At 37.7% G+C, this 26,964-nt stretch overlaps 2 protein-coding genes across 2 annotated transcripts; both read left to right on the top strand.

Moving 5' to 3' along the window:
- The first annotated feature begins 584 nt into the window (after positions 1 to 584).
- On the top strand, positions 585 to 13,781 carry LOC130069306 (soluble guanylate cyclase 88E-like). Its single transcript, XM_056233113.1, is given in 18 exon segments — positions 585 to 773; positions 868 to 1,000; positions 1,953 to 2,127; positions 3,794 to 3,885; positions 3,996 to 4,152; positions 4,155 to 4,216; positions 4,218 to 4,244; positions 4,408 to 4,549; positions 6,417 to 6,542; positions 6,816 to 6,936; positions 7,598 to 7,727; positions 7,924 to 8,070; positions 8,272 to 8,418; positions 9,213 to 9,373; positions 9,564 to 9,711; positions 11,128 to 11,234; positions 13,330 to 13,544; positions 13,547 to 13,781. Coding segments are annotated over 18 exon segments (2,352 nt in total). The 5' UTR covers positions 585 to 645; the 3' UTR covers positions 13,681 to 13,781.
- Positions 13,782 to 17,562: 3,781 nt separating this feature from the next.
- Positions 17,563 to 25,777, top strand: tnfaip8l2b (tumor necrosis factor, alpha-induced protein 8-like 2b). Its single transcript, XM_056233110.1, has 3 exons — positions 17,563 to 17,771; positions 21,450 to 21,769; positions 24,917 to 25,777. The coding sequence occupies exons 2-3, from the start codon at positions 21,452 to 21,454 to the stop codon at positions 25,157 to 25,159; spliced, it is 561 nt and encodes a 186-aa protein (XP_056089085.1). The 5' UTR covers positions 17,563 to 17,771; positions 21,450 to 21,451; the 3' UTR covers positions 25,160 to 25,777.
- Positions 25,778 to 26,964: the final 1,187 nt, after the last annotated feature.

Raw genomic sequence — 26,964 nt, 5'->3', positions numbered from 1 at the left:
AATGAGTATGAAGTGCTTCAGATGCCAAAAACAGGTGTTAAAAGATAAAGATAGTGAGAGGGGAGGGGGGAGGGGGGGGGTAGCTTTATCCAAATTCAGACTCCTCTACACATTACACAGGACTGAGGTCTGCAGGTAAGCCACATTACTCTTACTTTTCTATCATGATCTATTAGATCTATCAAATTTAGTGGTCATTAGTGGTATATATTGTGTTATTTGTTACAATTCTAATGTGAATATAATAAAGATGTTATAGAGGATGTTGTAGGCTATAGCCTCCATCACAGTGGAGATTTTATAACAGCACAACCCATCGATCAAACAAAGTAGCATTTTACACATGCAGACAAAAAAAAGCATGAATAAACACAGGGGCTCTCAGACTCTCATAGATTACACAAAACTCTCAGCAACAATATAATATTTAGTGAACATCTATTTGTATAAAGGACTTTTTATAGGACTTCTTCGAGTCCTAGAAATCTCTGCTTGTTTGCATCTCATTGATTTTTTTCCAAAAGCCTAACTAAAAGCTGGACTAAAAGCCTCTTGATGTCCATGACGCATCTCTGATCCAGGTTGAGCTCTCTGCAGACTGATCATATTTTTAGCAGCAAACTGGAGGTTCCAAACCCCCTGAAGATGTATGGCCTGTATTTGGAAGCGGTGAATGACTACATAAATGAATCATATGGAGAGGACGTATGGAGGCTAATCGAGGCCAGAGCGGAGATCCCGCACCTCAAATTTGTTCGCCACCAGATGTACAAGTAAGTCCTGAAAGTGTAGAGTCACATATCTGATTAATTAAGTGTCATAGTTTGCATCTGGCTAATTTAACAATGCTTGTGTTTATTATTCCAGCGATAATCTGATCCTAAGATTGGCAAAGGCAGCTGGTGAGGTTTTAGGAAAAACTCACGATGAGCTGATGTACGCTTTCGGTGTCTACATGGTCAAGCGGATAGGAAACTATGGCTATGAGAGGATCTTAAAGGTGATTTTCAAGCACAGTAGACTCTGTATGTGACAGGTACTCATTTAGACAAACATATACTATCATTCAAAAGTTTTGGGTCAGTAAGATTTTTTGGTTTCAAATTTTTTTTTATGTCCCTTTAACACATTCTGTTGACTATAAGTAATGTTGCACCTACATGTCTACTAACTCTCATTAGGGTGTTAGTTGAGTATTAGTAGACTGGTAGGGTTAGGGTTAAAATAAGTTAACATGTAGTTGCAAAGTTACTTATAGTCAGTGGAATATCTTTTGAAGGACCATCACAATAAAGAGTTACCGATTTTTTTTTTTAATTGGTCAATTGTGAAAGAAAAGACTTTTACATTTATACAAAAATGTTATTTAAAATCAAATGTTTTTTTGTAAAATGTGCTTTTGCAAAAAAGCAAATGTGCTTTTAACTTTCTATTCTTCAAAGAATCCTGGAAAAAAAATGTATCATAGTTTCCACAAAAATATTAAGCGGCACAACTGTTTTCAACATTGAGTAATAATGCTGAAAATTCGGCTTTACCATCACAAGAATAAATTACATTTTACAATATATTAAAATAGAAAAGAGTCATTTCAAATTTTAATGATATTTCACATTTTTAATGAGTATTTTTGATTAAATAAATGCAGCTTTGATGAGCATAAGAGGTTTTAATAGTTTAATAAAACTATTTTAAATATAGGCTACTCTTTAATTGTTTTTTTTAAATAAACTGTCTTATAGTTTATTTAAACTGCCTATATTTAAAAAGAATTATGATTTATTGCAATATCGTAAAAAAAAAAAAAAAAAAACATCTTACCAACCTCAAACTTACAAACTTACATGACATTTTTCTTCTATTTTTCTTTATTGGGCTTTTTTCAATGGACAATTGTATAATTGTACACATTTTACATAACTTTTAAATCTCTTTTAATGTCTTTGTCTCAGGTACTGGGGCGCAATGTACGAGATTTCATCAATGAGCTGGATAACCTACATGAGTACTTCCGTTTCTCCTTCCCAAAAGTCCAGCCTCCTAGTTTCTGTGTAGAGGAAGAATGTGAGACCAGTCTTACCCTGCACTACCGTTCAACAAGGAAAGGATTCACACAGTTTGTAAAAGGTAATAGTGCTACTGTAAGTGTAGAGAGTATATTATATTCAGACCAGCAGCACGACTGCAAGTTGAACATTGATTTTAAACAACAGTTCAATAAACAACAAATCAACAACATACATTCAGACATAGTATTGGTAGTTACTTCATTAAAAAAAGCCAAAGCAGAATTAAATATTGGGCATCTCAGAGCAACCGAAAGTGATGTTTCGCTCCTGACCGAATCGAGTGGATGAATGATTATATCATATGATTCACATATAAGGCTGCGTTTACACTTGGCATTAACATCCGACCTGTATCAGGATGTTGTCCACATACACATTGAAAAGACAAGTGTAAACGCGTTTCTGATCGGATCTCAGTGTAATGTAAACCTAATCCAGCTATCGTATCTACAATCAGAGGGCGACGTCATATAAATCCCCGCCCAGTCTCCCCTCGTGGCTGTCAGAAAATAATGGCCAGACGCAGTTTAGACAAGAAATTAAACTTATTTGAACCTTATACAATAAACGTCAACCTTTAAAACAGTTTATTTAGACTCACATGATACTGTGTGTGTGTCATTTTTCATTTTAATTGTACAACATTATCTGAACGAGGCGATCACCTGTACAATCACAGTCAGTCATGAGATCTTAATGAAGAGCTGCACACTGCTTTGCCAGAGGAATAATTGGAATACTTTTTATTTTTTAATGTTTTAAATGTTGAATGTTTTTATTGTTTCAGCACGTTTATTAATCTCACATTTCTGTCAATATAGTTATTGCACGCTATAACCTTAAACCCCGATGATCGATGATGTGACTTCTTTAACATGATCAACCCAGTTATTTTTTTATGATCATCTCTGGAAGTATTGCTTCGTTCAAAAAACTAAATTTGATCTAAGACTGGAGATTGCATTGGAAAGTAAAGTGAGTGAGTAAAAGCAATTGGGACATTGTTTCATTTGTATAATCTTTACTCTTAATCTAGAGTAAAGATGATACAAATGATGATACTCTGCTAGATCGGATCACGGTGATCGCATGTTAATGCCAAGTGTAAACGCAGCCTAAGTTGCTTGTTTCATTCCTAAATGAATCAGAACAAATTGATTTATTGAATGATTCAATGAGTCACTTGAGTCATTCAAACAGTAGCCTGTTGCCACCTACTGGCGTAACAATGTATCCTGAAGAAAGAGTCACCAGTAATGCAAAGTCAAGGCCCAGAATGAACTTTTAACAACAATAAAAAGTACAGGCCAAGTCTTAAGATTTTCGTCTGATTACACCAAGTTACAACTAATATAATTTACATCCAAAAACTGTACATCTGAGACAAATTGTTTCCCTCCACAAAAGAGCCTCCTTACATTTGGTTAATAAATCTGCTTTATACATCATTTACTGAATGAACAGTTACCATATTAACAGGATGAGCATAATGGTGACCTCTGCATGTGTGCTTTGCTGCATATTAAACTGCATATTAAAATTCCTGAGAGATATGCAACATTATTATTAAAATAATGATCTCAAAGTAAAGTTCAGATCATTGAGATGTGGTAAAATAATGTTTGACTAGATCTTACACAATAAAAGCTGGTCAGCCAAAGTGTTTGTAGCCTCAGGCTGTTTAAGTTTTTTTTTTTTTTAAGTCTGTTGTGGGTCCTCTGTAGGGCAGCTGTCTCAGGTGGGTCGACAGTTTTACAACACAGACATTGAGGTGGAGATTCTGTCCAAAGAGGAAACAGAGAAAATGACATATGTGGTTAGAGTCCAAACAGACGAGACATTTCCCTTCCTCTGTATACACAAACCCAGCTCTGTTATTCTTTATTTCTTTATTACATTTTTGATCTTCTCACTCTCTCTCTGAAGGTGTACAAGATGAATTTTGACAACGCTGCGTTTAAGCACCGCATGCCCCAGCAGAAAACAGCTCCAGGCTATGAGAAACTGCCCATGAAGAGAGGAATCTTTTTTGACATGTTCCCCTTCAGCGTAATATTCCGCAGGGACATGACCATGTATCGGATCTGCAGGTGTTTTCTGATCTGCAGGGTAAAAAGGTCGATGAGGAGTTTACCCTGGTGCGTTGTTACCATGCTGGAATTCAGCTGGGATAATGTGAGTGAACTGGAGGTTTGGAGAATAGAACCAAAGCACTATAAAAGTAACAACCAACAACTTAGAGATGAGGCGTTTAAAAAAAAAAAATGTTTATGCTTTCTTTTCATGCTCTTGGCATTTGTGTCCTGAAAAGGTGCTTTGTTGGTGTGTGCTCTTTCAGATCTACACCCACCTCAACAATGTGTTTGAACTGCTGTCTAAGGCTGTGGTGGAGAGCAAACAGAAGGTCAACATCCCTAAACTCAACAAAGAAGAACCAGAGGAGAAAGAGGAGAGTGAAAAACCTAAAAAAGAAGAGCGAGGTACAGTGCTTATTCTGTTTTGGTTAAAGCATTTTTACACTCACTGTGAGGTAAAATCTGTGGAATTCTGCAGAATAGATTATATTAGGGTCAAATGTGTAACAAAAATTTTCACGTTAAATAAAAATAATAGGAGTCAGTGACATAATTCACTCAAGCAAAGGTCAGCAAGAAATAGATATTTTTAAGAAATTAATGCTTTATTCTTCATTCGAATAAATCGATCAAAAGTTAAAAAAAAATCTATTTTACAAAAATGTTGTTCTTTTGAACTTTCTATTCTTCAGAATCTTGAAGAAATGTATTATGGCTTTTGCCAAAATTTTAATCAGTTAAACTATTTTCAACATTTAAAATAATATGAAATGAAAAAAAATTATTACAAGTGTGACACTCACTTTTTTTTAGAACCATTCAATTTAAACTTTTCTTGAAAATGGTATAAAAGATTTTCTAAATCATATGAATCCAACATGAGCACAAAGAGGACATTTCTAAAGAACTTGGCATGTGTGTTTTAAACTAGATTTTTATTTAGATGTGTCCTTCACACACACACACACACATATATATATACTGTATACACACACACAGAGAGAGAGAATTCTTCGCTCACATATTCCATGCCTAATAATAGCCAAAGCCACACTGACTAATCAGAACAAGAACCGTAGTGGTGTTGACATCAGAAATCAGATACATTAATAGCATGTAAGCATTCACATCCACAAGGGGTTGAGGATCCAAATGCAGCTTTATTTGGGCAATCTAGAATCAAAATCTATATAACAGGCAAGGGTCAAAACCACAGGGCAAACAATGCAGGACACAGGCAAATCCAGGGAGACAAGCAGAAGATCAAAACCATGAAACAGAAAACCAGAAAATAACACACAGAATGCAGTGTGACAAGATACAAGACTTTGCAATGAGTGACTGAATAAACAGGGCTTATATAGACAGAGTTAACAAGGGTGATGACACACAGGTAGAAGTGATCAAACAATAATGAGTCCAGGCAGTGGGTTATGGGAAGTGTAGTTCATGATGGGAAAGCCAAGACGACGGCAGGAGTCCCCTCTAGTGGAAATCAAGTGCACTCCAGCTGGTTGATGTAATGCATCTAACCATCTAGCCTACACAGATCTACACGGATTAAAGCAGATAATGTCTCATGCTGACTTCTGTGACTGTGCCTCTGCTGTTCAGACTCTGACCCCGAAGTGGTTATCCATGCTTTTATTTCTTCACGGTTAGATTACTGTAACTCTCTTTTTACTTTTTGTAACAAATCTACTTTAAATCGCCTTCAAATGGTTCAAAATACTGCGGCAAGGCTTCTAACAAGATCTGGCAGGAGGACACACATTACATCCATTTTGTCCTCCTTACACTGGCTACCCATCAAATTGCGTATTGATTTTAAAATATTAGTTTTAACTTTTAGAGCTTTACATGGTCAGGCCCCTCAATACATTGCTGATTTGTTATGCACATACTCCCCAGGCCGTGCACTTCGATCCTCAGGCCAGAGTCTGTTAATGGTCCCAAAGACTCGCTATAAAACCCGGGGAGACCTGTCCTTTCAGGTTGTAGCCCCCAGACTGTGGAACGCCTTGCCTTTGTTCCTCCATGTGGCCGACTCGGTCGATTCTTTTAAAAGGCATCTTAAGACACTGTTATTTAGACAAGCATTTAGTTAACTGGGTTTTATTTTGGGCTCTTTAAATGTTGTAATTTTTACTGATTGTATACTGTTTTATTTTGTGGTTGCACTTTGTAAAGCACTTTGTGATTTTATCTGTGAAAAGTGCAATATAAATAAACTTTACTTACTTACTTACTTACTTACTTACTGTTCTCTCAGATATTAAAGTGATGGAGGAAATGAAGGGGACAGATCAGGAATACAGCGGCACTCTGACTCAGTACAGCAGCTCGCGTAATTCTGGAGGAGAGGACATCGAGCTGCTGGCTTTTCAGACTGTCACCGGTTAGACACATTACAGAAAAGTGATGCTCTGAATGAGTTCCACTGGCATCTTTCTAGACATTGTTTTATGCTTTTGGAAAACATTCAAGAAAAGAACACTTCTGTGGCATAACTCTGATCCAAGACAACATTGAGAAATGCTATAGTCAATGAGATTAAAATCATTATTTAAAGTGTTTTGGGAACCTCAGAAAGTGTCTCTAGTCTTGATCATCCAAAGGAATGCAAATCTTCTGTCTATGCAATGAAAAATTAAACTTCTCTCTTGTTCAGGTGAGTGCAGTGAAACAATATTTGAAGACATGCGGGAGCCCCCTAAAAAGCCTCTCCATCTCAAGGGCCAGATGAAGTACGTCCCTCAGTGGGACTCCCTCATCTTTCTAGGAACTCCCATGTAAGCTTTCATAATCTCACACATTTACAACATTGTAGTCTGAGCTAATGGAAAACATTAGTTTAGTTATTGCCACATTAAACTGACAATCAATAGTTCTCTGCCAAGTCATTTCAAAGGGACCATATCCTATATTCTCGTAGATTTTTTAGTCATTATTTAGTTTGAAATGACCATTTTCCATTCTCTCTGACCTCTGAGAATTAAACAGGTTCTCTTTTCAGGATCCAGTTTTTACATTGGACATCATCCAACACTGCAGCAAAAAATGTTAAGCATACAAAAGCAACAAATATGTCCTTAAAAACAAGCATGTTGTAAATAATAAGAGTATAAATAAAAAGTAAATAAGTAATTACTAAATTACTTTAAAGTTACTAAGCCCATTTATTTTACTATCTTGACTATGCACAATTATATAGGTTCTTTCCCCCTACTGTCCATGTCCCGATCAGAACCGACCTGTCAAGTTGGGTAGTACCAATCTATATAATTGAAATCCTGTTTTCCATATGAGCCCTTTAAAATGTGTAGTAATAAGTCTACAATTGCCAGATCTGTCTGTAGAAACAGTTTAACTGCATAAAAAATGCTGTTTTTATAAAAAGATCACAGTTACATATGTTGTAGTCTTTATTAAAACATATTCTCCTTTGTACAGTATTGAGACAGTGGAGGATATGATAAAAATGGGTGTTTACGTCAATGATTTAAACCTGCACGACTCAAGCAGAGAGCTCATCCTGGCTGGAACACAGCAATCAGCAGAGCTGCAACTGGCACTTGACCAGGTATAAATGTCACACTGATGCCACCGAGCCCAAAATCCCATCCTTAAAGAGACACATTTTATTTAAAATGCAGGAGTTATGTAGCAGAATTTCCAGTAAGGACTGACTCAAGTCTATTAAGCCAATTATTAAACACAGAGTCTGTTGTTATTGCATCTAGAAATGACAGGCCGATCTCTGACTGTGCCTCCTACAGGAGCAGCAGAAATATGCACAGCTGCAGGAGATCATTAAAAAACTGGACGAGGAGAAGAAGAGAGGAGACTCCCTGCTGTATGCCATGATACCCAAAGCAGTGGCGGACAGACTGCGCAAGGGAATCACAGCCCTGGAGACATGTCAGGTACACGCAAACCCACCCATTAAACACACTTCTAAACACAATTAAGCACACAATTGAAATGAATTTCACTTAGTATAGACTGACCACTGAGATCAAAATCTCAAGAGGGTTAATGAAATACGATGAAAAGCACTTTATTTTTTCCTCTAGTGCTGTCCTGCTGTTATTAAGCACTGTTCTTGATCTGTTATCTCCCTCCAGGTGTTCCCAGACGTGACCATCCTGTTCAGCGATGTGGTGAAGTTTAATGAGATCTGTATCCACATCAGCCCCATGCAGGTGGTGGACATGCTAAACGAGATCTACATCGTTTTTGACACACTCAGCGAGAAGCACAATGTTTATAAGGTAACATAAGGAACTCCAACAAAGGCAACTTTCCACTGACACATGTTCTTCGACATAAAAGACCTTCACAGCAATCCTCTTTTTTTTTTTACAAGGGAGGCACGATATATATCACTACCATATCGGTTATCGCGCTAAATTAGATTATTCTATAATCTAATATTGCCAATAGCTATTTCTATTTTAATATATTTTAAAATGGAAATGTAAAAATGGAAGTCATCATACTCCAGTTTTCAGTGTCACACGATGCATCAGAAATCATTCTACTGATTTGCTCAAGAAACATTTCTTATAGATATCAATGTTGAAAACAGTTGTGCTGCTTCATGTGGAAACCATGATACATTTTTTCTGCATTTTTTTTTTTTCAAAATTCCAAAAGAACAGCATTTATTTTAAATAGAAATCTTTTGTATCATTATATGTATCAATTTAATGCATCCTTGCTGAATGAAAAAAATGTATTTCCTTTTTTTTATCATACTGACCCCAAACTTTAAAAAAAAGTATTTGTAATATTTGGCAAATCTCAAAATGAATAACCATTTATTATACTGTCCTTTATAAATCAGTCTTTAATATCGACTATGGCCTAAAAATAATTTCGGTAAATACCAGAAAATATCAGCTTGGTGGTATCTGCCAGAATTTGTACATCTATGCATCCCTATTTTTTACTAAAACTTTCTAATTTCTAATTAAGTACGGTACCTTTCATCTTTATTGTCATTATTAAAGCGCTTCAAATTGAGTGCGTAATAAAACTCCAACTAATGCTCTTGCTCACTCAGGTGGAGACCATTAGGGATGCCTACATGGTGGTGGCAGGTGTGCCCAATAAAACCACATTTCATGCCCACCACATCTGTGACATGGCTCTAGATATGTTGAGCTCCATTGATCACCTAAAAGGCCCCTCCACCGGGGACAACATCCAGATCCGTGTTGGTAGGTGCACCCGGACTCACACAGTATTCCATGCATAACAAAACAACCCTTTCATCTGATGTATTCATAATTTGTATGCGTGCCACACAATCTAAGAACATGATTTACATATAGAAATGAACAGCCTTAAATAACTATACAAAACTGTCTTATCATGAAATAAATAATGAGTGATTTTAAATGATATTTTACAGGGAATACAGTTAATTAAACAGCTAATTTTACTCTCTCTCTCTCTTTCTGTGCGGCTAGGGCATGCAAATTCACATCAGTCAAACCACCAAAGACCATCTGGAGCATGAGCCATACATCATTGAGGAACGTGGAAAGATTTTTGTTAAGGTACTGTACATAATTATCATCACCAACATCTTCACTGTCATTATCAACAATGTTCTGCACATTAAAACTTCCAAAACTATGTACACCAATGAAACTTTTTTTCTTTCTTTTTTTTAAGAAGTCTTTTATGGTCACCAAGACTGCATTTATTTGAGCAAAAATACAGTAAAATAGAATTATTGTGAAATATTATAATAATTTAAAATAAATGTTTTCTAATTGAATATATTTTAAAATGTAACTTATTCCTTTGATGACAAAGCTAAATTTTCAGCTTTCAGTCTTCAGTGTCACATGATCCTTCATGCTGATTTGGTGCTCAAGTAACATTACTTATTATTATTATGAATGTTGAAAACATTCAACAGTTGCGCTGCTTAATATTTTTTTTAGAAATTGTGATAATATTTTTCCAACATTCTTTGATTAAAAGAACGTTCAAAAGAAAATACATTTTTAATACAATTTTTGCTGTCACTTTTGATCAGTTTAAAGCATTCCTTTCTGAATAAAAGAATTCAATACTTTTAAACAAAAATCTTACTGACCCTAAATTTCCAATGGTAGTGTATATATTAGTGTTCACAATCATAACGTAGCATAACATAGTCCAGGCCTAAAAATTTCTTTCAGAGCCACAGTTTAATCCAAGACTTCCATGGACCAAAGTCTTGCCCAAAAACAGTTGCATTGAGCAATATAAATGCTCAACCCGGTCCATGTGTAGTAAAACATTTATTATCCTATTTAAATGGCTTCATATCATGTAAGTGTACATGACTGTAAGTGTAACGGAGGCTAGCTAGTAAAGAGCTGTGCGAGTAAACCTCACTTCCCTGGCCTCGGCGCACTAGCGATGGACACTAGAGGCTGCGGTCTTTAGCGTCCTTGTTAGCATACCCCCCTACCATGCTGGAGACGCTGGTTCGAATCCTGCTTGACGTATTATGAGTAGAATTGGAAGGGTTTCATTGCTGCCGTGACCCGGGAATGGGGTTTAGGGGGGTGAGTGTAACTGAGACCAGCTAGTGAGAGCTGTGCAGGAAAACCCCCATGACACTAGAGGCTGTGTTCTTTAGCATCCTTGTTAGAACGCCCGCCTCCCATGCTGGAGATGCCGGTTCGAATCCCACTCGGAGCGGAAAGAGTAGTAGGAGACCAGTTAAGAGCTGTGTAAACAAGTAAACCTCAATTCCCTGGCCTCAAGATGTGCACTAGAGGCTCCCATGCTTGGAATCTCAGTTTAAATCCCCCTTAGAGCGGTGGAGGGGTTAAGCATTATGTCTAAAAGTACCATTCACTACTTTGTGTAAAACTTTTCATATAAATAATGTTTTTTTTTAGTATGACGTTATATTACTCATACCGCAAGCAAATAAAGTGGTGTGAAATCAACTGTAATCCCTCTTGATTCAGGGTAAAGGTTATATGAAGACATATTGGCTGAAGGGAAAGCAAGATCTGTCATTTAAGCTCAGATACAGCAATGAGCAGAAGGACTCAGAGGACAGAAGCTCAAATGGGTGAGTTTGGAAAAACACAAGTCAAAGCACAACAACTATGTGATCTACACTGCTGAAAAAAGACCAGAATTCTAGTAGGTTTACACAACTTAGCTGGTGAAACTGGTTGAAAAGTATCATGGCTGACCAAGGATGTTTTGCTAGTCAAAAAGGGACTAGAAGGCAGGGACGTTCACAGGAATTTTGAGGGGCAGTTGCTCTGAACTGAAAAGCTCTGAGCTCTCAAAAAGAAATAATCTGGATTGAATGGAAAAACTCGCTTGTAATAAAAAAAAACAACGCTTAGATTTTGGGAAAAAATACAATCCTTTTTTAACCTTTTGGCTTCCCGTACATTCAGTTGTGCTTCTTGCTCGTATTCAGTTGTGATGGTAGGCTACGGGCAACTACGCATGATTTGTAGTATGATTGCGTAAAGGGAACAGGAATTCCGGTAGGGAACAGAATCGACTGCTAAACCCAGTGCCGATCCTGACCTCCCCCTGGGGCCCTAAGGGGTCCTGTACCTGTCCCGTGATGTCGTGAGCTATGTAAACCATTTGCCATTGCCACACAGTCACACCTGACACTTCAGTGCTCCCATACAATCCTCCCTCCTTTAAACAAAACAGTCAAAGAATAAGTACAACAATATAGAACAGAATGAGGTTCAAACAAACAATATTTATTGAATAGAGTATTTTCTATAGAATGTTAAGATAACAAGTGAACATTAACGTAAACATAAATAAGAAGAAAATAATAAATTATAACCCTGAGCTTTGGCTTTTGGGATTAACTTTGGTTCTCTCTACAGCCTGGGTATTTTCGGCATCAGTATGATTGTTTTATTTATTATTATGCATGTTGAAGCAATTCTTGATTTATGGTTATTATTTACTGAGGGATGTGCATCCATATTGACCAGTATGTCCAGCTAATCAACATTTTAAATTCAATATAGCCTATAAATCAATAGTCAATCAATGTCAAATTGTCAATACATTGCTTTCTATCTTGCATAATTAGTGCAGTTGTTTAGAGTTTTTAACACTGAGACTAGATAATCAGTGTCTTGTTTTAAACGTGTAGTGTACTTTGATTGGGAGTGCCATCATTCACGTGCATGTATTGTACAGTATGTCTGGTCTCCACATATTCTGCTTGAAAAATGCACGTTTCACTTCGTGCACGCGCATATGAACGCATGATAACACCATGGATAACACACGCGACGCGGTTATGTTTTCTGAGCTGCAGTAAACAAACACCGTTGCACTTTGTCGTTTATCAAAAACAAACGTAATAAATAATTGTATTTTACTCTCACTTTTGTCAGGCACAAAGTGATACAAGAGATGCACTGCCTGCCCAGCTAGGTTAGCAAGACCGAAAAACATCAAACTTTGCTGACATCAAACTTAGAGAGGAGAGAACACAAGTTTACCTGATTGTTGTTCCCGCAATTCACTCTCATGGTTTTTTTATTCTTCCTCTTTTCGTGACCAGAAGGATAGTTTCGCTTTATTTTGTCATGTATGTTGTACACATTAATTGACGCGCTATGACACGAGATGGAGGCGGGGTCTTACGCACCGGTCGCGTGCAGTCTATGGTCGCGTGCAGAGCTGCAGCCACGTAAACAGTTGAGCTGAGTGCCCGAATGGAAGTGAATGAGGCTTTGCGATTTTTTTTTTATTATTTTTTTTTATCTAGGCCTACGTGAAATTCTTTTATCTAGGCCTAAAAAAATTTTTTTTCTTTTTTTTTTTCGGAAGGGCAACCTGAGTCGAGAAGGGCATATGGGCAGTTGCCCGGGCAACCTGAGCAACCCCCCTGTGCACGTCCCTGCTAGAAGGGACACTAGCATACCAGCAAACACAAAACATAATGCAGGTAGCTGGTTTTGCTGTTAAGCGAATATCTTTCACTTCATATTCTCTGCTGTTTATAATGAATCATTTTGATGCCTTAAACATGATGATGACTTACCTGCCATAGGCCATAACCTTATACCTTTCAGTTGATCATGTTTTTCCATCTTCCAGAAAAATATCCTGACAGAATGCTTAACAGTTGTGTTTCTGTCTTCCATCTTAAATGTAATTTCGTTCAGGTCCACTTGCACCAACAGCAAACATTCCCCATCAAACCTGAACACCCCCAATGAGGAGCAGGCTGAGGGCAAGCCCACTCCCACTGACCTGCCCCCTGACGCCCTACCAGCACTAGAGGGCGCTCCAGACCCAAACACATTCACCAATGAGTCCCAGCAGGACAAAGAAAAGGTTAAAAAGACAAATAACAAAGAAGGGAAGGTAGAAAATGCGCTGGAAAGCACTCGCCTGCTGGCGGCCAGGAGAATGCAGCTACAGAGCTTAACAACAAAAAGCACAGTTTCAGAAGCCAGTACTCGCGATTACCAGTGAACCTCCCCATGCGAAGCACAGCCTGCAATTTGCTGTAAATATCCAGGGGGAGATTTATCAAATAGTACTTATTATATCAGTAAATCTTTCCAGCTTGAATTTTAAAAGTAAATTTTGGGAATAAATCTGGTGAATAATGCTGACTGTGGTACATAAACCTTATTTTTCATGCAGACTTCTTCTTAGATGTCTTCTTAATGTCAAGATAAGATACTTCTTAGTGTCAAAAAAATACTGGTAACTAAATTCCATGATGTATTTGGATCACAATTTGACAGTAAATCGAAAATAAGCGAGGATGCCCAAAGTGCCGTTCGTCTGCTACTTCCTCTTTAAAATGTTTGAATAACTGAATTTGAATGTTTTATTTAAAGTAACAGATATGATATATTAATATCAATCTATTGAGTATATATGAACATTTGCATGTACAGTTACAATATGTAGGCTATGTTAAACTTTAGAGAGGTTCACTATGATACAGTAGATGCAGGGGCGGATCTAGGAAAATATTTATGGGGTGGCAAGAGGGGGGCAGGAATTTTTGAGGGGTGGCAACATGGCAGACGTATATATACTGAATTTAATCACAGTTAACACAGTTTGATGAGAAATCGTATGTGTAACACACTACAAAAGGGCATTATTTGTATCTGTTTTGTGTGTGTGTGGGGGGGGGGGGGGGGGGGGTACTAAAAGTTGAACTATACTCAGTTGAACTATACTCCACAGTGATGAATCCTAAAACAAGCTATAAGCTGCATACCGGTTTTTCCCATGGAAATCTGTGGTGAGTGCAGAGTGCACCTCTGTCCCTCTAGGGGGGTTCGGGGGCATGCTCCCCCGTAAGAAAATTTTGTGCTTTTTAATGTTAAATTCATCAACCTGGTGCACTTTGAGAGTTCAAAATAAAGAGCTCCAACCCATATTCAGTGTGCAAATTGAACAAAAAAAAAACTCAAAACTCTTTTTAGTTGTGATATAGTGTCTGTCTACATTACACTACTATATAATAATAGTTATAATATTAAATAAAATACCCTGTGAACATTCACACGTTTGCTTTATCATAGGCTAAAATTTATCTCCATAAATATTAAATAATATTTTCTTAATTCTGCGCATGTATTTTTACTTACTTACATCAATTGCTCGATCAATATTATTATCCCATATTTTACATTTATATTTTTAACTGTACACAAACAACTTAATATAGCTAAGTTTGTGTATATTTTACACGTAGTAAAATACTGTAGGCTACTGCTTATAAACACCAGACAGATAATGATATATGAAACAGATGTTCTTTACTCATCTCACTTGCACAAAATAAATGCAGTAATATAAAGCATAGAAACGCACAGGTGAAATACACTGAAAATGATATATGCATTTAAAAATTTGGTCGGGTTGAAAACTTATCTCTCTGGTAATGGAACTCGGTCGCTGTTGTCTCTTGCTCTCGCTGTCTCCCGCTCTCGCGGTCAGATCACCGGAAGTATTTGCCCACACAATAAAGTACGAACGTCAACGGTCGTCATATTATGCACGGAGCGAATTCACTGCAGTCGGACATTGGAGATTCGCGTTCGTAAATTGTCAAATTGGCCATAACTTTTAATTCGTTGCCGCCAACTGGGGTGGCAGCAGGGGTGGCAAGGCTTTCTTTTAGGGTGGCATTTGCCACCCTATGCCACCCCGGTAGATCCGCCCCTGAGTAGATGTGCCGAATCCCTGTATTCATTCGGTTACTGTAACAACAGTGAGTTTGTTGTATATCTAAAATGTTAAATGTAATTGTTTACAGATTATGTTTGAATTGTTTGATGAGCACTGTAAAATTGCCATGAAACACATACTTTGCTTAGAAAGCAAACATATCAGAAAATCTCAAGTGACCTAAATAAAGCAAGTGAACACATTTACCTGAAGACATACACCTACGTTCAGACAGGCCTACACACACACACACACACACACACACACACACACACACACACACACACACACACACACGACACACGTAAACAAAATGAGATACCAGATAAACCAGGAAACAAACACTAGCATCATAGAACGTGACGTATTTCCAATGCCATAAGTTCATTGTTACTGTCAAGTAAGTCTGCTTAGACTCAAAAAAGGAAGAACACAAATTATACAAGAAAATGTAACAGAAATCTGAAAATGTGTTGATCCTGATCAAACTGTTTTTTTGTTTTTTTTTATCAGATTAAGGCAGTCATGACATTTACATAATCACAAATATCACAAAGTAAGTTAAATTCATCAAACTGTACTAGATACTCATTGCTTTATCTCTGAAACACATTACACATTCGCACACACACAACATGTCAGATATCATTCAGCGATAAAGAGGAAGCCATCAGGAAACCACTTAAGCGACACTTCCTGTCTGTTGCCTTGGAGACGAGCTTAATTCTTACTTGCCCGAACGCTCTTAGCTTTGCAGAAAAACACACGTCATGTTTTCAGCCTCAATCTCACAACTGAAAGAGAAAGCTGTTGTAACTTGAGAATTCAGCTGATAGACCTAACCTATACAACAGATTGTAAACAACACTTTTATTTTAAGAGTCGAGCCAGATGCATCGATTCCTTTTTTAGTCCATTATTATATGCATTAGGGCTTAAGTCCAGATGGTTTCCATTCAGATAGCAGGCAGATAAGCAGCCATTTTTAGAATGGACATTACCAATGCACAGACATTAGCCCTGAGGGTGTCTTTCTATGACACTGGACCAATTAATTGTACAGCAATTTCTAATGTTTGTGAATAAACAATTAAGTTTGTTCAAGGAAGGGGCAAATAAAGTAATGTTATCACCCAGCTCTCTCACCAGTCTCTGTGTGTGTACTAATTGGTTGTTAGGCCTCTAAAATGAAATGGAATATATAAAATAATCAGCTGCTTTAGAACATAATATGTTCAGTTATAAAGGGATTTTTGTGTATAAGGATGTATCCTGCGTCGAGCATTTTTAACCTTGTGGATATATATATATATAATTATTATTATTATAATTTTTTTTTTTTTTTTTTTTGCCTACTAATATTATGTGATTATATGCGTCACAGGAGAATTCTTTGATTTTTAAATATACAAAAAAAAAATTTTATTAGGAGCAAAAACATTATTTAATGCTTAAACATGCAAAGCCAGTGTGGGGAAGGAAACGTTTCCCTTTTGTTATTATCAAAGTGATAATATTCTGATTAAGTTTTAATGTCAAAGAATTAAAAGTATACATAAAGGTTTTTTTAAAGTAGCAAAAAAATTATGATGGCACTGAAAAAAGTTATTACCTTCATAATATAAAGAAACAAAGCTGAACCTTGCTGGCACATAAACGTAAAAAGAAAAAATCTATGAACCGAGCATTATCAAATTAGCATAAAATCAATGATATTTCTGTTGTTGTTTTTTTAGTGTATAAACAAATAACTGTCCTGGTCATGCAAAGTGAGAGTGTTTTTCAGTGCAAAATAATGTCATGTTTTCCTTGTTTGCATCACTCTCATTGTTTGCTAGCGACATTCCAGACTAGAAAATACAACTTAATATAGAACATAATAAATTAAATATCACAATTTGAATCCAATAATAATGTTAATGGACATTTTATTGAGAAACATAGCAGTGTTTGTGATGACTGTGGCTGCATACCAGTTCTACTGATCACAAAGAGACTAAAACCTCTCCTTTCACTGGGCCGCATCCAGGATTACTGCTGAATTCTTTACAAGGGTTGCACTTGTCAGGGCAAGCAGACACACCATGTCAGCAGCTAGCACTGACAGGGTGGAGAGAGAGAGAGAGAGAGAGAGAGAGAGAGAGAGAGAGAGAGAGAGAGAGAGAGAGAGGCACACTCATGGGTGTGTCTTATACATTTAGTTCCTCAAGGAAGTACAAGTCAAATTATCTTGTTACAGAGGGCTTGTTACAGCACAAAAGAGTTTGTAGAGGAGTTTTCTTTGATTTCACCTGTCTGAGGAGATTATTTCATCACTCACATGCTGGATTTCAAACACCTGATCTGAGCGCGCAGGGAGGACAGAGAGTTCAAACAGAAGAGGGAGAGTGAACGAGAGAAAAGCCAGGTGAGTTTGTCTTGGTCTTGACCTCTGCCCTCTCCTCCATCATAGAGAGCTCTGTGATTATGTACACGAGATGTTGTTACTTCAATGGATTAAAGGCATGGTGCTCTTCCAGAAGTTGTTAAGATAAAAAAGATGTCAGCGTTCTGTTTTAACAGCAAGAGAGACTTTAATTGTACAGAGTTGCTTTGGTTAAAAGTGTCTGCTTTAAACATATGGAGGTTTGTAGACAATAATGTCAAGTTGAAACTTGTTTTTCTGTTCAACCACTCCCATGTTAAACAACTAAAACACTGAGATAGTTGATGTTCCATTCGCTGGACCTTTTATAAACAAAACAACGTCCAGTCTCTGTTATAATCTGAAGAAAACACACCTCGTATTGAAATAAAGAGTGTGATGCCTCATATTCAGGGTCAGCAGTGTCCTAACCCTGGTGAACTCAGGCTATGGATAGATTGTGAGCTTTTTTGTAGCAGCATGTGTCAAGAGAAATAAGCTGTTGTGGGTTTAACTGAAAAAATGTTGGGGGAAAGTTGTGCCAAACAGCCCAGAGTTTCACTTCCCTTATGATCAGGTTTGTACATTGTTTGATCATATTAAAAAACAACTTCTCAGGCTGAGTGAGAGCCTCACACATGCATATGAGTGCTAACTTTACAAAGAAAAACAACACTGGACCTTTACCCCATGCATAGAATAGAAATGCTCATTTAAAAAACATACTGGCTGTATTGGGTAATAAGGGGGTATGTAATAATCACATACTCAAATCTCACTGTGCTGTGGGGAAATACTGAGGGGGAGACACATTGCGCAAGAACAAGCAACAAACTCGCCGTATTACATGTATGTCAGTGTAGATGGGTATAGAAACTATTTAAAACATGGGCATACAAGGCCTGATTCTTTAATGATTTCCTCAGAATAATGAGTCTAAGCCTGTTATTAGAGAATACCAGGCTGAAAAGACCTGCATATGTTGTGTTTTGGATGCTGGACCATGGGGTTTTGGTATGCTGACCAGGCAACTTAACTAGCTAAACCAGCTGGGGTATCTCAGTCAATCAGCTGAATCAGAAAGACCATTGTCTTTTTGTTAATGAAGAACATCATTATAAACCAGCTTAAATAAATGCTGGTTTAGGATCATTTAGGTAGTTTTCTCTCTGCTAAAATTACCATCAACCTATGCTGGTGTCATACCTGGACGCCCAGGCTGGTCTGTTGGCTGGTTTCAGAGGGAGGCCAGCTGAAGACCAGCTTAGCCTATCTAAAAAATGTTTCAGTTTAAGATCAGTACACCATCTCAGACTGGATTAAGCAGGAGTTTTTTTTTCAGCAGGGCTGTCTTTAAATCGTTTTAAATTAGCCTAGAGCCATTCAGAAACAAAGTCCCACTCACACACTTAAAACAGGACTTTCCGCACTTTCATTTTTATACATTTATTGTAAACGTCACGTTTTACCCCTCTGAATCAAAAACCCCAGAGAGTAGGCTGTGGATCTCAGATGCAGGTTTTGACCCGTCTCTTCTGTGCTGTCACTGGAGCTTGTGCTGTGGCTTGCTGCTTTGTAATGACAGGGTGACTACTGTGGTCTTTAGGTTGGAAGAACAACATGATTCCTCACATCCTGTAAATCCCCTGGGCTTTACACACATGTGAACACACACACACAAACACAAAGAGAGAGAGAGAGCTTCAGGCTATGCGCGGAAGTCATCTGAGGAATGCTAAATATTTACCTTGTCTGTGACAAACCTTTAAATCAGGAGAGTGGATACAAATGGCAATTTCAGCTGATTATAACTGAACAGGTATAAAATTAATGAATTTGCTTGACCTTAGATTGCCTTAGATGTTTTTTAGCTAAGAGTCTTGGATTAAAAGTCAATCGTAATCAAATTAAGGTAAAGTTGCTTATATCTCATCTTGTCAGGTACGAATGAGCTCGGTGTGGGCCCTAAAAAATATCTTAAAATTATTTGATAAATATACAGTATTAACTGAATAATATTATTTAATAAATTGTATTAAATAATACATTTTATCAAATAATATTAATATTCAATTATTAACTAATGATTATTCATGAATAAATGTTATTTTATTAAATAATGTATTTTATCAAATAATATTAAGATTAAAAAATATTTTACAAATATGAAGAATTGTTACAATTATTATTTAATTGCTTTTATTTTTAAAAATCATTTTATAACAAATTATATTAACTCTTGCCTGACGCACATGATTGACTATTCACACACAAACTGTGGTTTCTTATTTAAAATTATGTTTTAAATAGTATATATTTCATACTATATTTTAGTAGCCTACTATGTTATGAGGTAATGTAGAGTAAAAAATGCAAAGAAAATCAAGTCCAGTATAAGCCTGATCTGATCAAATGTTTAGGAACAGTTTGAAGTCCAGAGCAGAACCAACTTTTTATATTTATTTTCTTAAAAAATCAAATAAAAAAAGTAGACATTGTCAAACACTAGACATCAGATCAGTTTTGCTCTAATTAGAGTAAATGAGAAGTAGTGAGTGTTAAACCATAGGATTATGCTGCTTTCACAGTTCAACTGAAGTGTACAGCATGTTGATTTGTTCAAATCAGTATTTATGTAGTTGTTTTGATGTTCCATGTCACAGAACATAATGGCTATTCTAATGCACTCTAATTGAATAGAGTTCATTAGGAAATGAAACTCTAACTGCATTAAAATTTAATCAGGTTGGTTCGCCATAAACAGAATTGGATTTAAAAAGCAAAACAGAGCTAATACGGCTTTGAAATATGACATCACTTTGGGCATGTCTTGATTCATTTAAAAGACCACAGTGCATGTCATTTGAATGTTAATATACTTTGCAGTTATTGCATTTGTATATCTGTAATCTATTTAGCTAAGATTTTTTTATAAATTCTGGACAAAAAGATAATCAACAATGACAAGAGCTCTACAGCGTAGCAAATATGTAAGACCTCCAATTTGCATTAATACATCGAAGAACATATTTAAGCACATAGATGCCTGTTTCATGATACAAGCTGAAGACTCGTGTAGGAACTTGAGAGTACTATGCAATGAGGGTTTTTTCCGGACATGTCTTTGCACGTTCTCCTGACTATACAATCTGTGAAGCAATCCGAAGCTATGCTGTGTTCTACATCAGCCAAAATGCATAAAGTTCAGCTAATATTATTGCATTTAATTATACTACACAACAACATCATGTAAATTTAAACATGATGAAATACCGACTGCTATAGTCACACTGATCACAGATGTTTGGATGACATTGAGCAGCATTGAGCGTCTAGTGCTGGATATGATGACACGTCATGAGAGTCTTGAGAACAATTAGTGTTGTTTATGAGGTGTGTGGGCAATGATGAGGTCCTGTATGGCATGAGCTTTCCCCTGAAGAAAAGAAAGTGTTAAAGTTAGACTGCAAGGGGACTTCCCCATGGTGGGAGTTCTCTCAGGGCTGACACTCTTACCAATACACAAACAGAAATAAAATTCAACAGAAAATTCACAGTTAATCATGAGAATATTTCAGAAATTTCACCATGTGATAAGTCATATGCATATGCCATTTTACATGACATTGTTATTATGCTAGTCTCTTGCTTTACTATTAATCTCTCCTTTTCCTTTTTAAGATATGGAGGCATTCAGCTCCAAGGACATGGCTCTCAAGGCCCAGAAAAAGATCCTGAGCCAAATGGCCAACAAGTCTGTGGTACAGATGTTTATCGACGACACCAGCAGTGAGATTCTAGATGAGCTTTACCGTGTGTCAAAAGAGTACAGTGGGAACCGCTCAGAGGCCCAGAAAGTGGTGAAAGACCTCATTAAGGTGGTGGTGAAGATAGCGGTACTTTTCAGGCACAATCGATTCAATGATGAGGAGCTAAAGCTTGCCCAGAATTTCCAAAAGAAATTGCGCCAAGGAGCCATGACAGCCATCAGTTTCCACGAGGTACACAACATCTAACATCTTTGAGCAGTATTTTCTGAATTTATGTTCCATTAAATTAATTAAACGGTATGAACCTCCAACACTATATTGGCCAGTGTTTCAGTTTCATTGTACAAACCCTGTATATATACACTCACCTAAAGGATTATTAGGAACACCTGTTCAATTTCTCATTAATGCAATTATCTAATCAACCAATCACATGGCAGTTGCTTCAATGCATTTAGGGGTGTGGTCCTGGTCAAGACAATCTCCTGAACTCCAAACTGAATGTCAGAATGGGAAAGAAAGGTGATTTAAGCAATTTTGAGCATGGCATGGTTGTTGGTGCCAGACGGGTCGGTCTGAGTATTTCACAATCTGCTCAGTTACTGGGATTTTCACGCACAACCATTTCTAGGGTTTACAAAGAATGGTGTGAAAAGGGAAAAACATCCAGTATGCGGCAGTCCTGTGGGCGAAAATGCCTTGTTGATGCTAGAGGTCAGAGGAGAATGGGCCGACGGATTCAAGCTGATAGAAGAGCAACTTTGCCTGAAATAACCACTCGTTACAAACGAGGTATGCAGCAAAGCATTTATGAAGCCACAACACGCACAACCTTGAGGCGGATGGGCTACAACAGCAGAAGACCCCACCGGGTACCACTCATCTCCACTACAAATAGGAAAAAGAGGCTACAATTTGCAAGAGCTCAACAAAATTGGACAGTTGAAGACTGGAAAAATGTTGCCTGGTCTGATGAGTCTCGATTTCTGTTGAGACATTCAGATGGTAGAGTCAGAATTTGGCGTAAACAGAATGAGAACATGGATCCATCATGCTTTGTTACCACTGTGCAGGCTGGTGGTGGTAGTGTAATGGTGTGGGGGATGTTTTTTTGGCACACTTTAGGCCCCTTAGTGCCAATTGGGCATCGTTTAAATGCCACGGCCTACCTCAGCATTGTTTCTGACCATGTCCATCCCTTTATGGCCACCATGTACCCATCCTCTGATGGCTACTTCCAGCAGGATAATGCACCATGTCACAAAGCTCGAATCATTTCAAATTGGTTTCTTGAACATGGAAATGAGTTCACTGTACTAAAATGGCCCCCACAGTCACCAGATCTCAACCCAATAGAGCATCTTTGGGATGTGGTGGAACGGGAGCTTCGTGCCCTGGATGTGCATCCCACAAATCTCCATCAACTGCAAGATGCTATCCTATCAATATGGGCCAACATTTCTAAAGAATGCTTTCAGCACCTTGTTGAATCAATGCCACGTAGAATTAGGGCAGTTCTGAAGGCGAAAGGGGGTCAAACACCGTATTAGTATGGTGTTCCTAATAATCCTTTAGGTAAGTGTATATATATATATATACATACTGAAAGACTGGCCGATATAGTGTTGGAGGTTTCACGCCTCTACTGTATATGTGCGGCCTGGTGGCCAATCTTCTCTGATTTTACATTCCATCAGTAAGAGCAGAGTGTGAAAGTTGAATTAGCAGAGCAATAGCACAGCTGTACATAAAATATTGCAATCTTCATAACATAATGGGAGACATATCAGAGTTCAAAAGAGGACAAATTGTTTGTGTGCGTCTCGCTGGCTCATCTGTGACCAGGACAGCAAGTCTTTGTGGTGTATCGAGAGCTACGGTATCCAAGGTAGTAACTGTCGACTTAAGAGGAAGCTGTCTGAAAAGGATGTCCAGGTACTAACCAGGATTGTATCCAAAAAAAACATAAAACCACTGCTGCCCAACTCACTGAAGGATTAAATGTGCACCTTGACTCTCCTGTTTCCACCAAAACTGTTCGTTGGGAACTGCACAGTCAATATTCACGGCCGGGCTGCATAGCCAAACCTTTGGTCACTCGTGCCAATGTGAAATGTCAGTTTCATTAGTGCCAACAGTGCAAATCTTGGGCTGTGGACAATGTGAGACATGTTCTCTGATGAGTCCACCTTTTTTCCACATCCGTAGAATTTACAGTGTGGAGAAGCCCCAAAGCGGTTGCAGCCCAGAGTGAAGCATGGGGGTGGTTCAGTGGATCAGTGATGGTTTGGGCTGCAATATCATGGCATTCCCTATACTGTGCTTAATGCGCACATCACTGCCAAGGACTACCGAACCATTCTGGAGGACCATGTGCACCTAATGGTTTAGACATTGTACCCTAAAGGGTGTGCCGTGTATTAGCATGATAAGGCACCAATACACACAGCAAGACTTGTGACAGAATGGTTTGATGAACATGAAAGTGAAGTTGAACATCTCCCATGGCCTGCACAGTCACCACATCTAAATATTTTTGAGCCACTTTAAGGTGTTTTGGAGGAGCCAGTCAGAAAACGTTTTCCTCCAGCAGCATCACATAGTGACCTGGCCTCTGTTCTGGAAGAGGAATGGCTCAAAATCCCTCTGGCCACTCTGCAGAACTTATATCTGTCATTCCCAAGACAAAGTGGTGCTGTACTGGCCGCAAAAGTAGGCCCTACACCATACTAATAAATGCTGTGGTCTAAAACCAGGTGTTTAAGTTTCATTGTCCAACCCATGTATTTATATTGGCACTGAATAAGGTGGTAAAACAATTAAATGAACAATCTAAAGTTTAGACTGCAGAAATGTAACATACATTGACCATTGACAACTAACATCTGGGAAATTATATGATTACTTTTTGGGTGCCATCTGGAACAGTGCACAGAATAGAATAGAATAGAATAGAATAGAATAGAATAGAATAGAATAGAATAGAATAGAACAAACAGGCCATTTCTAATCACAGTTAAAACATTGACAAAAATGTTTACCATTTGACAATTTTGACCATTGACAACTCATGTGACGTCTGGGAAATTATGATTACGTTTTGGGTGCCACCTTCTGGCATAGTGGGGATAGGATACGATTGATAAGATGTGATTGATATGATATATGATATGATATAAGATAATACTTTTCTTTTACAGAAATTAAAGAATCAATTGATTGATTGATTTGTTAATTATTTATTTGTCAATTGGTCATTAAGTGGCAAAAAATTTGCTTCCAGCTTTTTTAACAAATCAAGTGGTGCAGTTCTAAACAAAGCCATTGTAACCAGTTCTGTACTTTATGCTCACTGAAGTCTCTTCTTTCCCTTTTCAGGTAGATTTTACATTTGACAAGGCGGTTATGTCAGGGATCCTGAAAGAAAGTAGGGACATACTTCTGAAGCTTGTAAATACTCACCTCACAGCAAAATCTCACGGACGCATCAATCACGTCTTCAACCACTACGCTGACCCTGAGCTCCTCACCCAGCTTTACAACCCAGCCGGGCCCCTCAAACCCCACCTCACCAAAATCTGCAATGGGCTTAACAAACTGCTGGAGAACGAGACGTTATGAGGACGGTGATGCACTGACAGACTTTTTACAGGATTGGCATGGAGAGCCACCCGTGATCTCAAACTGCATACAATGCAACTGAAAAGGCAGAACGTGACTGACTGACGGCATCGGATTTCAGTTCAACCTTTGAAACAGTGTTGCTGTACCTTTAATGAATATTAGATCATTCAGTGGCCTGATAGTGTTGTTAACACAGTCACAGCCACAACCACTGCCTGAGCGAGCTCAGATCAACAACTTTTTTTTTAAGCTCTGAGACAGCTGCGTTGGATGGAGGTTTTCTAGACTACTTATTTTTTTAATAATTATGCATAAACCACTGGGGTTCTGCCACTCTGCTGTAAATTAGAGCACATTGTATTGTTTAATACTATTAAACAATTTTGAGCTAAAATATTTACCTCCTAGGACAACAACATAACAAAAACTCCCAAACACGTTTTAGTCTCTTCACGCTGCCATCTAGTGTTACCCTGTGGTTATGGCTATGATATACAAATCTAAGCTTGGCACTACACGTTCAGCAACTATATTTTGACATGAACATCTCTGAGGGGGATCTACTGTGTTCTAAAATGGAACAACCACTAAATAAAGATTTACTTATAGCCCTCACTCATTGCTTATGTAATTTGCATTCAGTGTTGCAATACACTATACCATTCAAAAGTGTGTGGTCAGTACGTGTTGTTGTTTATTTTAAATAAATGCTGCTCTTTTTTTAACTTTGTTCATCAAAGAATCCTGGGAAAATGTATCACCGTTTCCTTGAGCACCAAGTCAGAACAATAGAATGATTACTGAATGATCATGTGACACTTAAGTCTGATCCATTTTTTACAGTCTATGGTCTGATCACTGGCTGCTTGCATTACATTTTACAATATATTAAAAATAGAAATGTTATTTTAAATTGTAATCATTTACACAATTTTAACTGTAAGCTACTATAATGCATTTGTATTGTAAATGTATGACTACATTTTGTTGTTTGGAACACATTCATATTCATAATTCACACCCTATGAACATGCAATTAACGTCTAAAAGTGTTTCGGGTTAGAAACGCACATGATTGATGGAATGCTGCAATTCAGTTGTTACACAATGTATGCTTTAGTTCCGTTGGAATTTTTTTATGCATTTTTGGCCATTCATTTACACAACAACAGCATTTGGGGGTCTAAAAAAAGCAAACTTTTAAAAACAGGTTTTAAAGGGACAATGTGTAGGAATTTCTCCCACCTAGCGGTGAAAATGTATTTTGCATCTGTCTATAAAATAAAGTACACAACCAAACAATGAAAAAAAGCTTGTAATTAAGACTGTAACATTGACTTACCTGTCGAGAAGAAAGCAGGCAACTTCAGCGTCTCTTTTGAAGTCTTTAACCTGCATTAGCTCTCTATCCACCTGGAAAAAGCTATCCATGAAGCTATCCCGGCATTAACTCGTGTTTTTTGTAATCTCCGGTCACGTTTCCTTCTACGATCTATTTTGGACTTTTCTGGCGACGAGGATTTGCAATGCAGCCTTTTAAACTTGCCGGGGCAGTGACAAGCGCCTCTCACTGCTCTTCTCCTCGGTTTCTTCTGCTTTCAATTACGTGACGCTGGCTCTGAACGAAAAAGCGTTGTGGAAACGCGTTGGCCTTGTACTTTTTGTCCCTCTCTGCTATTATAGTTTTTCAAAATGGCGGAACTACATGGAAGCCTCCGTGGACCGGTCCCATGTATATAAAGATAAAAAATTCTTCGTTTACGAGGATAAGTCAGATAATTGGCAGAGGTATTTGTACACCA

This window comes from Rhinichthys klamathensis, unplaced genomic scaffold (assembly GCF_029890125.1).
Source record: "Rhinichthys klamathensis goyatoka isolate OS25496 unplaced genomic scaffold, OSU_Roscu_1.1 h1tg000359l_1, whole genome shotgun sequence".
NCBI lineage: Eukaryota > Metazoa > Chordata > Actinopteri > Cypriniformes > Leuciscidae > Rhinichthys > Rhinichthys klamathensis.
This window is presented reverse-complemented; position numbering and strand designations above follow the sequence as displayed.

Coding starts and splice junctions, on each gene's coding strand:
- tnfaip8l2b (XM_056233110.1), top strand. CDS start 21,452: ATGGAGGCATTCAGCTCCAAGGACATGGCTCTCAAGGCCCAGAAAAAG. Junction 21,770..24,916: donor CAGCCATCAGTTTCCACGAG/GTACACAACATC, acceptor TTCCCTTTTCAG/GTAGATTTTACATTTGACAA.